The 17072-nt window shown below is 38.8% G+C and overlaps 1 protein-coding gene across 1 annotated transcript in view; it reads left to right on the plus strand.

The window, feature by feature from the left end:
• The window catches only part of LOC140443630 (glutathione S-transferase-like), a 45468-nt gene extending 35514 nt beyond the window's left edge, over positions 1-9954 (plus strand). The window contains exons 3-5 of the mRNA XM_072534986.1: positions 3758-3925; positions 5994-6133; positions 8961-9954. Of these exons, the coding sequence (XP_072391087.1) occupies positions 3758-3925; positions 5994-6133; positions 8961-9167 (515 nt within the window). The 3' untranslated portion in view covers positions 9168-9954. The remainder of the gene's footprint in view (positions 1-3757; positions 3926-5993; positions 6134-8960) is intronic.
• The last annotated feature ends 7118 nt before the right edge of the window (positions 9955-17072 follow it).

A 17072-nucleotide genomic window follows, 5' to 3' on the forward strand; every position in this document is an offset into this window, starting at 1 on the left:
TACGGAAATTTTTTTGAAAAATTTTGAGGAAAACTCTACTTAACAGAAGTGAGCATACAAATTTCCAAATCAATCGGTATAAAAATATCATAATAAAATCAGTTTGAAAATTGTTACCGAGACCTAAAATGCGCAGGTAAGTGGTACATTTGACCCCGTTTTATGGCTCTCTGTACCAACCCAGCTGTCCGCCCTTTTGGATTTAGAGTTTTTATGGGCTAAATAATAAGCCATGAAAATGGCGGACATTATTACTTATCGTTAATTTTTCCCCAAAAAATTGCAACTTCACCCCTGCCCGCCACCCCTTATGTATCCACTCTCGCGTCCGCCCTTTGGGATTTCGTCTAGTTATACCAAGATCTTACTCTGGGCAAATGTTCAGCCATATTATCGATCGTTCATTTTTCCGAAAAAAATGACAACTTCATCCCTGTATAGCCACCCCCTGTACCACGAGGGGCGTCCGCCTGTAAGGCAAAGTCTTAACCCAGTTACAATGAATATATTCCAATAGAGAAATGTCATATTACTGATCAGTTCAAAATTTCGGCTCTATCTCTCCGACTATTAGGCAAGCTCCTCTTTTCTTTAAAGGAGACAGATAGTTGAACGATGTTTTATACAATGTCTATCACCGGGTATGGATTTATTTTTGTCCAAGTTTTATATTGGTCCACTATTTCAAATGCAGTTCAAACAGACATATATTAAATTGTATGTTCCGTTTTAAATTGGTTCAATCTGTATATCTATATGCATTTTAACTATTCTCTCGTTGATTGGTTCCCATGTTCTAACCCTGTTCTTTCACTTATTTTTGATTAGTATTCACATGCCTGCCTTTGCTCTACATTCTTTATTAACTCCGCTCCAGCAGTGGATATGGTCTTCTATTGTTTTCGTCCTATTTCCTTTCTTTTTGGTTTCTGTTGTTACTAGTATGTCGATGTTGCTTTTTTTAAACTCCTTGTATATTCCATGTTGCACATATGAATGTTCTATCTTTTCTTCGTTTCGATTTTTGGTTGAGCTTTGATAAGACTGGGTCTTCTGAACTCTTCGCAACATTGCCCCCCCCCCCTCGTATCCGATGGGGCTCCCTCTATCAGAGGTGTGGATTTCCACCCGGGGATGTGTTTCCGTATTTGGCTTTTTCATCTTGTGATTTTCGTTCTTCTTACCCTTATGTTTTTCTGTGTGTTAAGTTGCTAATTCCTAACGCCACAACCCCCTCAATAAACAACTAAAATGAAAAACTAAAAACTTACAAATATCCATACCTATCTCCGTAAATCAGAAAATATTTCCGTAAGGCCATAAACTAATAAATAATAATGACCATAAATTTCAGATCCCTGGTTCAATTTACTCCTCTGTCCTCCTGCTCCTTCTTCTTCATCATCCCAGAAATCAGACAGTGTACTTCTCTCCATTCTTTCTCTCCTCTCAACATTATGTTTACCATGTTTCTTTCATCCAGCCCGAAACCTATTCGCCTCTCTAAGTCTCCCCTCTTATTTGCCAATCTCTAGCAATTAAAAATGTTGGCGGGAGCATCCCTTATTTAACCAACAGTACAGTCTGCCGAAGTAGATTTGCCTATTCCATTTGTGAAGGTGCCAAAACTACCATGTGCGCTCAAAAACAGCGTCAGGAAGTAGGTAGTCTAGTTTCCTGAACTTACATTCCCACCACAACCTCAGATCGGGAATAAGCTTCTTCGTCCACCTTGCCTTTCTGCTATCATTCGCCCATTCTCTCTGCCACTATCGTTCTCTCTATCTCATTCTCATATATATTTCTATCCATCCTTCTTGTATACACCCTCGCTCGCTCTTTACACAACAAAACAATCGGTATCACCGCTTCAATGACATACAGAGTCTCATTTGAAACCGTCCTGTATGCGCTAGATACCCTGAGGATAGATAGCCTTTGCGAAGTCTTCCTCTTCTTCTTCTTAAAGTTCCATCTCCTATTGGAGGTTGGATATAATAACGGCTATGGTCACTTTGTTGGCTGCTGCTCTGAAAAGTTGTAGTGAACTACAGTTAAACCATTCTCTAAGGTTCTTCAGCCAGGAGATGCGTCTTCTTCCTATGCTTCTTCTTCCTTGGATCCTTCCTTGCATAATAATTCTCAGCAGCTCATATTTTTCTCCTCTGGTTATGTGACCCACATATTCTAGTTTTCTTCTTTTTATGCTATTCATAACTTCTAACTCCTTATTTAGACGTTGTAGTACCTCAGCATTAGTAATCCTTTGAACCCACTGAAAATATGTAACATCTTAGACCCCCTTAATCTGAGATGCAACTGAAGGTCTCTGTTGGTAAGCAGTGTCTTCATTTTCACAAATGCTTGCCTTGCAGTTTCAATTCGGACTTTGATTTCTCTGCTTTGGTCATTTTTGTCATCAACCCAGGTTCCCAGATATTTATATGTCTCTACTTTTTCTATTTGGGTTTGTTGTATCATTAATCTTTCATTTCCATGTTGCGTTTTTGAGACAATCATAAATTTAGTTTTTCTCTTATTTATTTTTAGTCCGTATCTAATGCAATAATCGTTAATTCTATTTACCAATTCTTGTAGCGATTTCAGGGTGTCTGCCATTATAACGGTGTCATCAGCGAATCTTATGTTATTTATCATTCTTCCGTTTACAAAGATTCCATCACCCAGATCCGCTATCGCTTCTTGGAATATGGCTTCACTGTACACGTTAAACAGTAATGATGACAGAACACAGCCCTGTCTTACTCCTCTCTTTATATCTATATTTTCGGACTTTTGTTCTTATATCTTTATATTGGCCTTTTGATTCCAATACAGATTGATAATGATTCGTAGGTCTCGTCTGTATATATCTTTGTTTCTCAGTACTTCTATTAGTTTTTCATGTCGGACCCTGTCGAATGCCTTCTCGAAGTCGGTGAAACAGGAATAAATATCTAGGTTCATATCTAAGCATCTTTGAGAGAGGACATTAAAAGCAAACAATGCCTCTCTCGTTCCCAGTCCCTTGCGGAACCCAAACTGAGTATCATCCATATCATCTTCCTCAGCTTGGCGTATTTTGTAGTGTTCAGTGCGCTACACCAGACAGGGGCAACGTAGGATACCGACTTTTATTTTACTATATATGGATCTTTTTAGCAATCTTTTGGTCTCAATTCTCACTACATGACAAGCACATCGAAGTCTATGAAGTTTAGCGAATTCTGGAATCGCTGTCTCTTTAAACAGTTGGTAGAGTTATGGTTATACCTGGATCTCCATACGTTGTTTTCGTTAATAAGTTCAAATGTCTTTCTTAGGACTTTTCTTTTTAAGACTTCCAGCTTTTGGGTCTTCTGTCATCACCCATATCTCGCATCCTATTGGTCTCATAATAGCTTCGTAGTTTTCGATCTCTAGTTCGAAAATATAAATCGTCTAGTCAACAACAATATACTGGCAGTAGTTATTTTTTTGATCCCAATGTTCAGTAAAAAAAAAAATGGTTTTTAAAAAAATGGTTTTTAGAGTAGTGTTTATGTACGTATAGTGTACATTTAACGGACTTTAAGTAGTAGAATTATTTCTAAAATAAAAAAAATTGCATTGATACATAGTGTACATTCAACGGACCTTAAGTGGTAGAACTATTTGTAAGATAAAAAAATTGCATTAATTCTTGATCAGTATTAAAAATCTTAAACTTGTTCTCTTCTTAAACTATGTTTATAAAAATGTTATTTTACTTTTTTAGCAACTCCCCTTGGTCAAATGCCAGTCTTGCATATAAATGACAAAAGCATAACTCAAACGGGTCCAATATGTAGATATTTAGCTAATATTGTTGGACTTGCTGGAAATAACAACGAGGAAAATTTGGAAATCGATGTTGCAGCTGAGATGATTGGCGATGTGTTAAAAAGTAAGTTCTTCAGTAAACTTTAATTTTTTTTATATATTTTTGTTATCATTTATTATTAATAGCGCTAATTATCACTAATGAATATTACAACAAAAGGGCTTCTACAGGGTTATTCCACATCTCCAACCCTATTCAAAATATACTTAGAGAAAGCCTTGACTACATGGAAAAGAAAATGCGAAGGCATGGGAGTACAAGTACGGAATGAATACCTATGTACGTTAAGCTTTGCAGACGACCAAGTAGTGATTGCACAAGACCAAGACGACCTCGGATACATGGTGAAGAATCTACAAGAAAAATATACTAAGGCTGGCCTATACATTAAGCTCGCGAAAACCAAGTACCTATCTACAAGTGAAGAAGACAGAGAAAATCTACAGATTGATGACTACAAATTGGTCAACCTATGGAATTAACATTAATGGCAACAAGTTAAAACCACCTCAGATTCGCTGACGACATAGTGATTATAGCGAGCACATTCCTACTGAGTCATGGCGTTTTATATAATCAGTTCCGACAAACGCCTGGCAGCCCCCGGTAAGATGTTGGATGGTTTCTTGGGCTTGGCATCCATATCGGCATTTGTCATTTTGGACTTAAGGATCTTTAACAATATATTTTAGGTAATTTTTAGTTAGAATAACCTGATCCTAAATGGCAAATAGAAAGCCCTTAGTGTCGGGAAACATCTTTCCTGATATCAACCAATAGTTCGACACTGTATTGTCGACATATTCTTGGCTGATCTCATTGAGATGTCGCCCATGCAGAGGTTTACTTAACCAGGTGCGCATTTTTTCTTGCTTAGTCAGATGGTTTATGCGCATTTCTTGTTCTCTCAGTTTTAGCGGCGTTATATCATCTACTGCGCAAATTGCTTGATGTAAGATAGATGTCTCAGCCTGCACCTGAAAATAAGTTCTTAAATTAGCAACCTGTTTATCCAATTGCTCAATCCAAATTGGTTTATGGACCTATGTCCATAAGTCCTCATAAGTTTGAGTTAGTGACATTGTCCAGATTTAGCCATACGGCTCACACTCCCTCTAAGGGGAAAATTCACTCATCCCAGACACCTACGGTATCAAAAGGATTGAGCTCTGGTGGGACTCTTTCCATGTTATCGAGTCCTGGGTGACTTGGTACGTCGGTGTATCTCCCAAAAATTTTCGCACTCATCTGGACGTCGAAAATAGCTCAGCTTTTTGCATGATCTTATATAGATGTTCATTTAGACCCAGCTTTTTTATGTTTTCTAGGAGGTTCTTCGGGATGACTCCAGTAGTAGAAAGAATAATAGGTATCGTTTGGGTACTTTCCATTCTCCATTGTCTCCTGATTTGTATTTCTAGATCTCTATACTTGGCGATCTTTTCGTTGTATTTAACACGCAAATTATTGGTGTTAGGTATCGCCACATCAATAAGTGTTGTTTGCCTGGTAAGTTTATTAACTAGTATGAGATCTGGTCTATTATGCGCCACTGGTTGGTCTGTGAGCCCAGTGCGGTCCCAGTATAGCTTGTAGTTGTCATTTTCAAGCATTCTGTCAGGGACACATTGATAATAAGGAAAATGGTCGGTTTGGAGAAGTCCCAGTTTGTCAGCTAGTTCTTGGTGGATAATCTTTCCTACTGAGTCATGGCGTTCTTTATAATTGTGACAATGTTATTATTATTATTATTAGTGCTAGGTATGGTTCGAGTTTGTTTTGGTTTGGTATTGAAATTGGATAGATTTCTGATAATTTAATTTTTTTTTTTATTAGAAGCTTGTAAAACTCTGGTGGATAATGATTTTTTTCTAAAATATCTTTAACACTTTTCTCAAATTTGTGAAATGGGACTGTGGACTAGATACTTTAATTGCTCTGTCAGTAAGACTGAACACAATATCTCTTTTATGGGCTATGGGTGCATTGGTATTAAAATGTAGATATCTTCAGGACCAAACATCTTTTCTATTTATATATATATATATATATATATATATATATATATATATATATATATATATATATATATATATATATATATATATATATGTTTCCGTTAATGTTTTAGCTGCATATGAATACCGATTTGAAAGCGATGAAACAAGAAAAGAGAAAGTTAAGGAGCGACTTCTGGAACTTATGCCGATCATATTTACAGTTTTAGAGGAAAATGCAATTAGAAATCAAGGCTATATTGCTCTTGACAGGGTAAGCCATATTATTTCTTTTACTGAGCTATATTTTCTTTTTAAATCAATAAACATTTATAACGATCGTTCATTTACAAAACATAAATTTGTTCATTTCTGAAAGTTTTTCTAATCTAAAGTGACAAGATGCACATTAATATCGGCCTTGTGTCTTTAGTTTGTAATTTGTAATAATTTATTATTAATATGCATTTTTTTAAATGGTTTTATTATTGTGTTATAATTATTATATTTAAATTTTATTTATACCTCCAAGATAATAAGGTAGATACAACAGTTACCAGTGGACTGGAGTATTTGGATTTTCCGAGATAACGTACCAGATATTGTAGTTTTGACATTTTAATTGACAATTCAATCCCTTTTTATTCCTTTGTTATTTGGAATATGGAAGATCATTGGATATGCTCACATCTCAAAATTCCTTCAGTTGTTAAAAGTATTTTGTCTTGAACTTGTTACATTCGTTCATTGTTTATGTACAGGTTAATGTTGATATATTTCTTTTTAATTATCATAAATTTAGATTTGCTTGTATGATATACAAATTCTTGACTTGTTTCTATTAGCTTCAAATCTCTCATTACAAAAGGATAAGACTTCTAAGAATAGAAGTCAGCTTCACCAGCGAATCCCAGTCTCATGTACATCAAGGCCCTAAGCAGTATAACCAATAAGTCCATTAAATATAATGAGTGTGCGTTATCTAGCAGATGATAGATGGTAAAATGGGAAGTTTCTGGTGCCATAAGGCAGGAACACCTCGGCTGAGGTAATAAATCTCAACAGAACAATTATGGTCCCCTATATTGGGAGAAAGGTATAGAGCTAACCCCTAGATACTTTTACTATAAAAATTAACCGACGTATTATCATAATAGAGATCTAAATAAAGGCCAGATTATTGAAAACTTGGGTAAATGTAACCACTTCTACACTTCAGTTGCAAAATAATGCTGGGCTTAGCAAGAAATCGTAAAAAGATCAAGGACCAAGAGATAACCAATACGTTAATGGTGGCCAGATAAACTCATAGAAAAATGTGGAGTTTAAAACCATATATGATCTATTGGATTTATAACATAGTAATAAAACCAACACATATGCGTCAGTGGTATAATTGCCAAAGATGCAGCAGAAAGTGCCATCCCGAAAATAAGGAAGAGAGGAAGCGAGAATGGGATAATATAGACTGCAAAAAATCCGAGCAACATAATGGTTGGATCAGAACACAGTAAAATAATAAATGAGATCGGAGGTACCAAATGAATGATGGTACTTTATATTATTCAGATAGAGGCCCGAAGTAACTTTTTAAATGGATATCTGCTTATAGCTCAAGCTAAAGGGTTATAGCTGGTACACAGACTTGTAAAACTCAAAAAGTCAAGTGCAGAAATATTTAAAAAATATTCATATTCATTCGGATAGAAATATTAACATTCCACCAGGAGAACAGATCTCTGTATTCCAGGCAGAGATTTGTGCAATCCTGCATTGTGCAAGAAAAATTAATATGAGGGCTCTCAAACAGAAGCAGATTCATGTACCTAGAGATAGTCAAAAGGCTATGGGGTTCCTAGAAATCCTAAGGTGGACTCTAGTCTAATGTGGCCAATAAAGTGACATTGATATACGTTTCCGATCATCTGGAAATACACGGTAATGAAGAGTCAAGTCAAAATATACCTGGTCAAGCTCATCTAACAGAATGTATATTAAACGAGCAAGTGTGCTAATAGTACTGAAGTACTGCAGAAAATAAGCAGGAATCATCTCAGAGTCCTAAGAGGCTTCTTTACTGTACATGCGTCAGTTAAGGGTCACCTGCATGTAATCCTCGAGAAACCTGGTGCCCAGGATGGACCTCGTCTTCTGAAGTTTTTTTATTTTCATTCCAAATTACTCGTAAGTCATTACTTGGGGGGCTTTCGAGTCGCTGAACATTAATATTATGAGGGCGATGATCTTTGACCTACCTGGTGCCCCATTCCTTAAAGTTTTATGTTACTTTCATTAGAAATCAGTCAACAGTCGGCACTCGTGTTTTTCGAGGTCGATGAACACGAATATTATGATAGCGGTGATCCTCAGTCTACCTGGAGCAAAGTGTGGACCCCGTCTCTTCTTAATTTTATATTATTTTTATTTGAAATTAGTCAAAATTCATTGCTTGGGGATTTTTGGGGTTACTGAATACAAATAGACACTGTTGTTTTTTGTTAATTTATTATTTAAGATTCTTATTCACATGAAACTCCAGGAGACGGGTCATCTAGGGTACTAAATACCTAGGAGACCATCGCCGTTGTAATATTCGTGTTTAACCACCCCAAAAGTATCGAAGTAATGATTTTTGACTGATTTCGACCGAAAATAACATAAAACTCCTGGAGACGTGGTCCATCCTCCCCCAGGTAGCTCTAGAATCATCTCCATCATAATATTCATACTCAGCGACGTCGAAAACCCGCAAGTATCAAACTTAAACTGATTCCTGTCGATATCTTTTGAGTTGCGAATTTTTATTTTTATGTACTTTGAAAATGCATTTTCTTTATACACAAAATGTTATTTTGATTTCAACACAATGAATTTTGTTCACAATTTTTTCTGACAATTTCTCGAATGGAATGCAAAAAAGTTACACAGCTATTTATTATGCTGCGGAAAATTGGTAGGTTTCGTACGTTTTAGTCCATCATAACCTTGCCTAATTCTGTATTTTTTAAAAACTATCTACAATTTGACTTGACTAAGCAAATTAAATTTAACTAATCACTAAAACTAAATTGTTTTAAGATTATAATTTTTTTTTCTTCCAGGTAACTTTTGCTGATATAATATTCCTATGTGCTTACGAAGACATCAGAAATATTTTGGACAATACAGATGTTATAAACGATTATCCAAATCTTCAAGAGGTGAAAAAAAATCTCCTGTCAATAAACAGTTTAAAAGATTGGATTCAGAAAAGACCAACTTTGCCAATATTTATATACGACCTTAAAAACGATATTTCCAATGAATAAAGGATCAGTTAGTCGCATGTTGTAATTATTTAGAAAACAGGCACATGAAAAAGTTTTGAGAGGCACTTGAGATTACGGTTTAATGTTTGAATGTTCTACTGTTTGAATTTATGGGACTTATAATTTGAGAAAAATGTAATAACCGTAACAAATGTAATTTTAGTATCACTGGCTTTGTTTCAGTCTATGGCTTGCTTTCCGACTGCTTCTAAAAAATTTGTGGTAAAATATACGTAGAAATTACGGTGGCTGAGGAAATGATATATTTGAAGTTTACTTTCTTTGTGTACATCGTTTTGTTCTCCAACCACTATTTTCAATAGTGGCCGTTAAAGATTATTTTACCAAAATTTTCTATTTTGTCATTCTCAACGTATTGTTTTCTACCGATGATGGTACAGCTTCCCTTACTTAGTCGTTCTTTATTTCTGACCATTTCATTCTGTCATACAATATATATTATCAGAGATAATGCAGTAAAATTCGTAATTCTTTAATTCATGAATGAACAACCGATCATTTAAGTCATTCTTGCATTACGGTTGATAATGTCTACAGCATAATGCCGTTTCGTTACTAGCCTTCACTCTTATAGCCCTGTAAATGGTGGCCCCACTAACATGCTGACCTTCGAAAAAATTCAATACATATTCCACTTTTGAGTAAGCTGTAGAATATATTTCAAATCTTAAATACCTATATATGAAATTGTGATTTATTCATTTAAAAATTTAAAATGTTTTAAATATTGTAAAGAATGTGTATTACGAATAAAGAATTATTGTAATATCTAGTTTAAATTAAAACTTTTATCCATTTTGTCCCAATAAATCATGTGAATACTGGATGGGAAAATACGAAAAAAAATAAGAGGACTCAAAAACTATACTACAGGCTGTAATAATTTTTGTTTAAAACTTTTTGGTCTCTGAACAAGTAAAGGTTGTTCTGTATGTTGATAATCGTCATTTTAGTTTTAATACGTACAGTGCCACCATGTGATTATATTCTGAATATGTTTGAGCTATTATACAGTATTATACAGGTTCATTGACATTTTTTTTTTCCTACATTTGAAATGTTTTTCGATTTTGCCATTTTTATGTGACGGTCTACGTTGATCTCCCATGGTCGGAAAGCATGTGTTTGGCGTTATAGCCAGTGGGGGAGCGCACGCGTGCGTCGCTCGTCCTTGAAGGAAGCGGTCTTCACGATTCTCGTCGGCCGGCACTAGTCGTCAGCGTTTGAGTTTGCTTGTCATGGACGTATAAGATGCGCTTTGCAGTCAATAGTCAATGAGTGTAGTCTGGCTCTAGTGGTCGGACGGTAAGGACGTGCAGTGTGCTTAGGTGAGGACGACTGACCTGTTGTCAACGGAGCTTATCAGCTCCCGGTGCGTAAGACACCGTGTGTGGCACAGGCACTTGTTTTTCATATAAGTGAAGAGTGGATGCGAGGCTATTATTAAGTTAAACCTCGAGGGGTTGCCTTTATAGGCTCCTCGCGGAGGCTTTTAGTAGCTTCGCGTTTGCGAAATATACGGGTTCATCTCAGTGGGTCGACAGGGATGACACTGTAAGGCTTAGTAATTTGTATTCTAAGTCGGACAGAAACGGCCCCTGCCTCTGAGGTGAGAGAAACTTCAAGAGGATCCCTCCCTGAGAAATCAGGGAGTGAACTACCGCGAGGTTGCTGGGACGACACCCAGGAAAACCGTCAGGCAGCGGCTTGGCGGAACGAAAAAAAACAGAGTCTTCTGTGTAATAAAATCCTATTTTCTTTTGAACACTTATGTTCACTGCCTTACGGCAAGATGAGTGAAATTCCCCCCCAAAAAAGTGATGTCACGCAGGTGACATCACAAGAAAAAGAAGATGGTGACTATCCCGAGTCACTCACCCCTACGGTCGCTTCAGCGATTAAGCTTTATAATAATTTTACATCCAAATTATCCCCTGATTCCGAATTAATCGAAGATACCTCCGATGATGAATCGTTCGTACCAAACGAGGAAGAAAACCACAGCGAGGTGGATACAGACGATAGCGTCTCTACCACCATGGAGGTCACCCCCGACGAGGAGCTGAGCCCGGCCACCGAGTCGACCGAATCAACCGTCCAGTCGGACGAAGCCCTGAACGTCCAGTCGGACGTAGCCCTGAACGCTCAGACGGACGTAGAACTGAACGCCAAGCCTGACGCAGCTCCAAGCGCCGAAGCCCCGCCCCCACTAGATTCCATTGAAATGAAAAAAGCCCCCAAAGTGGACATCATCTCCACGAGCAACGATGCCGAGCCGGAGGTAGGCAAAAAACATAAACGACAAAGGCCATCAGCGGAACACTCCGACGAAGAAGAAGTGCCAAAAAAATCTACAAAGGATAAAGACGAAAGCGGTCTTTACAAATCGGTCGACCTATTGACCGAACAAATAAGACAACTCCAGAAAGAAAGCAGGCAGCGCGAAAAACAGGCACAGGCCCAAATCCAGGATCTCCTAACTCAGATGACTGAGTTAAGGAAGGAGAATCAAGAGAAGGACAATGAGATCAAGAAACTGGTCGGCCACATAATGGCCCTGACCGAGAGGAACGAAAAGCTAATAGAACACGAGAAGAAAAGAGACCAGGCCTTGTGGGAAACCCACAGGCCCCGAGAAACAACCCCATGCAAGACGGTGAAAGCCACTCCCTCGACGTCTGGGGGTGCAGCCAAGCCTAAAGAACGCAAAACAGAAGGAAAAGAACCAGAGAAATCAGAAGCAGGATGGACAAAAGTCCAAAAGAAGGAAAAAAACAAAAAAGGCACCGCTACTGAGAAATCAGTAAACAGTAGTGAGACAGTAAAACCAAAAAAACCAATAAGCGTTGTTGAAAAACAAACGCAAAAAATACAAGAAAGAAACGACGAAGCGCTCACAAGAGCCGCGAAAGATCTGCAAAAAAGAAGTGAGCAAAAAGCCCACAAAAACTTGGAGTCTCCGAAAGAAACCCAAGTAGAAAAAGAAAACAGCGTAACCCCTCAAAAACCTGCTGAGGTTAACGTAAGAAAACCAAAACCTCCTGCGATCATCTTAAAGACGGTCGCAGAACACCAAGCAATCCTGCAAAAAGCGGCAAAAGCAGGTATTATTTCTGACAACAAGTTCGCCAGATCTGGTAGAACAATAGTAATAAATACAAAGTCAAGGGAAGACTACCTAGGAGTAGTCAAAATACTCGAAGAGTACACACCAAAGGTAGAGTATATTGCCTACCCAATCGACAACGAAAAACTGAAGAGGGTCATACTAAAAGGGCTATCTGCAAATACAAAAACAGATGTAATTCTCAACGAATTAAGGGAAAAAAATGTCGACGTTACAAGAGTAAGCAACATGTACTCTAAAAAAGAAGGAAAACAGATCTTGCCTTTCTTCTTGATCACCCTCAAAGAGGATGATATCCAAAAAATACGTGGAGTCACAAATTTGTGCTTCATGAGAGTTCGTTTCGAAGACGAACTCAAAATGACAAAAGACACCCTACAATGTTTCAACTGCCAGGGCTACTACCACAGTTCTAAGGCTTGTCACTGCATCTCCAGATGCGTAAAGTGTGGAGGAAACCATCTCAGCAATGATTGTGAAAAGAGCAAAGAAACAGCCCCAAAATGTGCTAACTGTGACCAAGCACACACAGCGAATTACAGAGGATGCTCCAAAGCTCCTAAGAAGAAGATCCCTGCCCCCGTAAAACCGGCGAGCAAACCGATCACACCAGCAACAACAACAACGGGCTTCAGCTATGCTCAAGCTGCCAAAACAACTACAGAAGAAGCAGCTCCTACCATGCATGATGCTGCCACACTTATTGCTTCGTTTCATACGGAGTACAATAAGAAGATGATGGAGATGATGTCCATGATGGACCGTGCAACTAAAATGATGACTGCATTCGGAGAAATACACCGACAATGCTAGCGAACCGTACGGAGGATCTACGCATAGGGTCCTGGAATTCCGGTGGAATTTTCAAAAGAAACCAAATTAGTGGAAAGGAAGAAAACCAAATTTCCAGGCTACGATATCTACAGAACTGACCACAGAGCGATATCAGGAGGAACAGCCATACTAGTTAAAAAAGGCTTAGAACATGAACACATACCAACACCAGATGGACTGGTGACAATGGAAGCCACGCTAGTCAGATTAAAGGCCAACAACGAAACACTAAAAATAGTGTCAGCTTATGTCAGACCTAACGATTTGATATTCGATGAAGACTTGAGCCTAATCCTCGATACAGAAGAGCCCACAGTGATTATAGGAGACCTTAATGCGAGATCTCCCCTATGGTTCGACAGAGCAACCAATAACAACGGGAGACGACTTTGCGGCCATCTCGAAAACAGACCTAACACTTACGTGATCGGACCAACAGGACCGACCTGTTTTCACGGATAACTCCCAACACATCTAGACATTGCAATCCTACACAACGTGGGTCAACAACACGAGATACAATCTCTAAATGAAGGCGATTCAACGCACAATCTAATCGTCCTGACCCTGGGTGCAATAGAACTAAACTATTTGCAGCCCCACCAAAAGAAGATTACAAACTGGTCAAACTTCAGAAGGGTTTTTAGCGAAAACATCGGTAACATCCCAACAATAAACAACATCACAGAACTAGAAGACAGTGTAACTAAACTAGAAACAACCATAAATAATGCTATCGATGCCAGCTCAAAAATCGAAAACACTACCAGACAACAAGGAAGATTCGGAGATATTAGTCTAGAACTACAAAACCTAATAAAGGAAAAAAATAGAAAAAGAAGAAGAGCCTACCGTACTAGAACTCTAGAAGATAAAAGGATTGCAAATGAGCTAGACAGGGAAGTTAAAAGACAACTACGAGAACATAGAAGCGAAAACTGGGACAACTATATCCAAGAATTAGACCCAAACAAATCCGCCTTCTGGAAACTATCGAAAATACTCCGACAGGACAAGAAACCCATACCTCCCTTACACGGAGAAAACGGGATTGTTCATACGGAGAGAGATAAAGCTGAAGTCCTAAAGGACGAACTAGAAAGAGCATGCAGAAACAACGAAAATCCCAACGAAGACATAGACTTCGAAGAAGAGGTAGAAAGAACAGCTAGAAGATTAAAGAGAAGAAAGGGCAGAATAGGAATAACTCATACATCTCCCGAGGAAATTAAAGAGCTAATCAAACTCTCTAATGCCAAAAAAGCCCCAGGACCTGACAACATTACAAACAGGGCACTCAAAAACCTACCCAACAAAGCTATTGTCTATATAACGAACATAGTAAACAACATGCTCAAATTAAGATATTTCCCAGACAGATGGAAGGAGGCACATATAATTATGATCAAAAAACCAGGGAAAGATGGCACTTTTCCGCAAAATTATAGACCTATCAGCTTATTATCATCAATAAGCAAGATAGCGGAAAGAGTTATACTAAAAAGACTCAATGAAGAATCGGAAGCACTAGGCACCATACCAGAAGCACAATTTGAATTCAGAAGCGAACATTCATGTGAACTACAAGTTCTACGTTTCACAGAATTCACAACTAAAGGATACAACGAAAAAATGTACACGGCAACAGCATTTCTGGACGTCAGTAAAGCATTTGACAGGGTCTGGCATGATGGACTCATCTATAAAATGAACACCATGGGATACAGCGAGGCGATGACATGCCTCCTTGGATCATACCTAGCCAACAGAAGGTTCAGAGTTCGGACAGGGGCAACCCTGTCCGAGGTCGGGACCCTGGAGGCAGGTGTGCCTCAGGGAGCTGTTTTGTCGCCTTACTTGTACACCATCTATACGGCCGACACGCCAAAAGAACCAGGATCCCTGTTAAGTCTTTACGCTGACGATACGGCAATAGCTGTTAGCTGGAGAAATCCAAATCATGCAGCTAATCATCTGCAGAGAGCACTCAACAGATTCGTAAGATGGTGCATCAAATGGAAAATAGCCATAAACCCAGATAAAACACAGGCTGTAATGTTTAGTCACAGGAAAAGTGTACCGAATCAAGAACTAACAATTGGAAACACCCCAGTACAATGGACAAATGAGGCCAAATACCTAGGAGTGTTACTCGATAAAAAGCTTACATTTACGCAGCACATAAATCAGCAAACGTATAGAGCCAAAGCGCTGAAAAGTCAGCTCTCATCGCTAATTGGCAGAAGAAGCAAGTTAAGGTTCAAAACCAAAATTAGGATGGCGAATAGCATTATCCTACCAGTCCTCTCGTATGCCTCCGCTGCGTGGGGACACACCTGTAAAACTAACAGGAAGAAAATACAAACAGCGCAAAATCAAATAATAAGAGACGCACTGAATCTGCCAAGATACGTACCTCTGAGAAATCTATACAGAGACTCAGGACAAACAAGGATCCTACACACAATGGACAAAAAGGCATACGAACTTTTCAATGGACTAAATAACCACCCAAGTAGCATGTTGAGAGAGCTGACAAACTACAACGCAAACACCAGGACGGTACACAGAAGACCTAAACAGCAAATAGCCGGATATAGGGTCCCAAACCAATAAATGAAGAATGAGATGGTCGCAAAGACGTCTAAATAAAAGAATGCAGTCATCAGAAAACAACCACCCAAAAAAAATCCTTCTCTTTTAGGACTCTGGCGAGAGGATACAGGTGCCAAGGCACTTAGTTAAGGACACTATACACCGGGGTGTGTGGAGGCCGTATACACCCTGCAATGCACACCCCAACCCACCCACACAATTAGCATGTAAGAAATAAAAGGGTAAGAATTGTGCCGGCATTTTAAAGTCCCAACGCCAAGGAAGACCCCAAAAAAAAAAAAAAAATCGGTTGTTTTCTTTTAAATACAGTTAGTTTTTAACCAATTTTAATCATTAAACGTTTTAACGCATAGTCAATTTAAGTTCTCCATATAGAAGACCCCTCAGGCCTTCTATATACCGCTGATGCGGAATAGGCCCTTAAGGCGGATCGAGTGATACTGATCCTCTCGCGACACCCGAGCACTGAGGTCATGTGCGGCAAACATGGGCTCAGTGGCCGGACCCACATCGGACACCCAGCCGGCGAGGAGAACAAAATTTATTTTGCCAAATCGGCGGCTGAGTGATCGAGCACACACTCTTTCCGAACATGAAGTCGACAGCTCAGGCTGTCGACTACATGGACGGAACACACACGCTACTTTTTCTTTTTTGTTTTAGGGACTCAAGTCCCGAAGTGCAGTTAGAGTAAAATCTATAGAATCAGTAAAGTAATTAGGGAGAAAAGCCTAGATGTGGCTACCCCTACAGTTAGGTGGCATAACCACAATAATTAAAAACGGGAGTTGTCTCATTACCCAAGGCAACTCTAGTAACTTTCAAGATCATAAGCCTCCTCACGTATGTCACACGATGAGGAGGGGTGGTGGAAAAACCTGGGGGTCAGATAGGTACCACTTCGACTAGCGAAGTGTGACCGGTTTGATCTTCGGACATGTGGATCCCATGCTTAGTATGGTATACACATGTTCCTAGAGGTTGGGTTGATCGCTTAGCGTGATTGTGTGTGTGTGTGTGTGTAGTCAATGAGTGTTGTTGATGTTGTGTTCGACTTAGAAATGGCGGATAGCTACAAAAAGGAACACAATAAACTGAAAAAATTGTGGGAGGAGGTGCTTTCGGCTAGTGACGAAGACTTTTCCCCTGATATAAGTGAATATGAGCCTTCAGACTCTGACCAGTTCAGAAGAGGATCCAGAGACACCTAGAAAAAAATCAAGATTGTCCAATCTTGTGAGAAAAAATTTGACTACACTTCCAAAGAAAATTTGTCAAGTACCTCTGTAAGAAGAGTGGTGTTTTCG

The sequence above is a fragment of the Diabrotica undecimpunctata genome, chromosome 6 (assembly GCF_040954645.1).
Source record: "Diabrotica undecimpunctata isolate CICGRU chromosome 6, icDiaUnde3, whole genome shotgun sequence".
Classification (NCBI taxonomy): domain Eukaryota; kingdom Metazoa; phylum Arthropoda; class Insecta; order Coleoptera; family Chrysomelidae; genus Diabrotica; species Diabrotica undecimpunctata.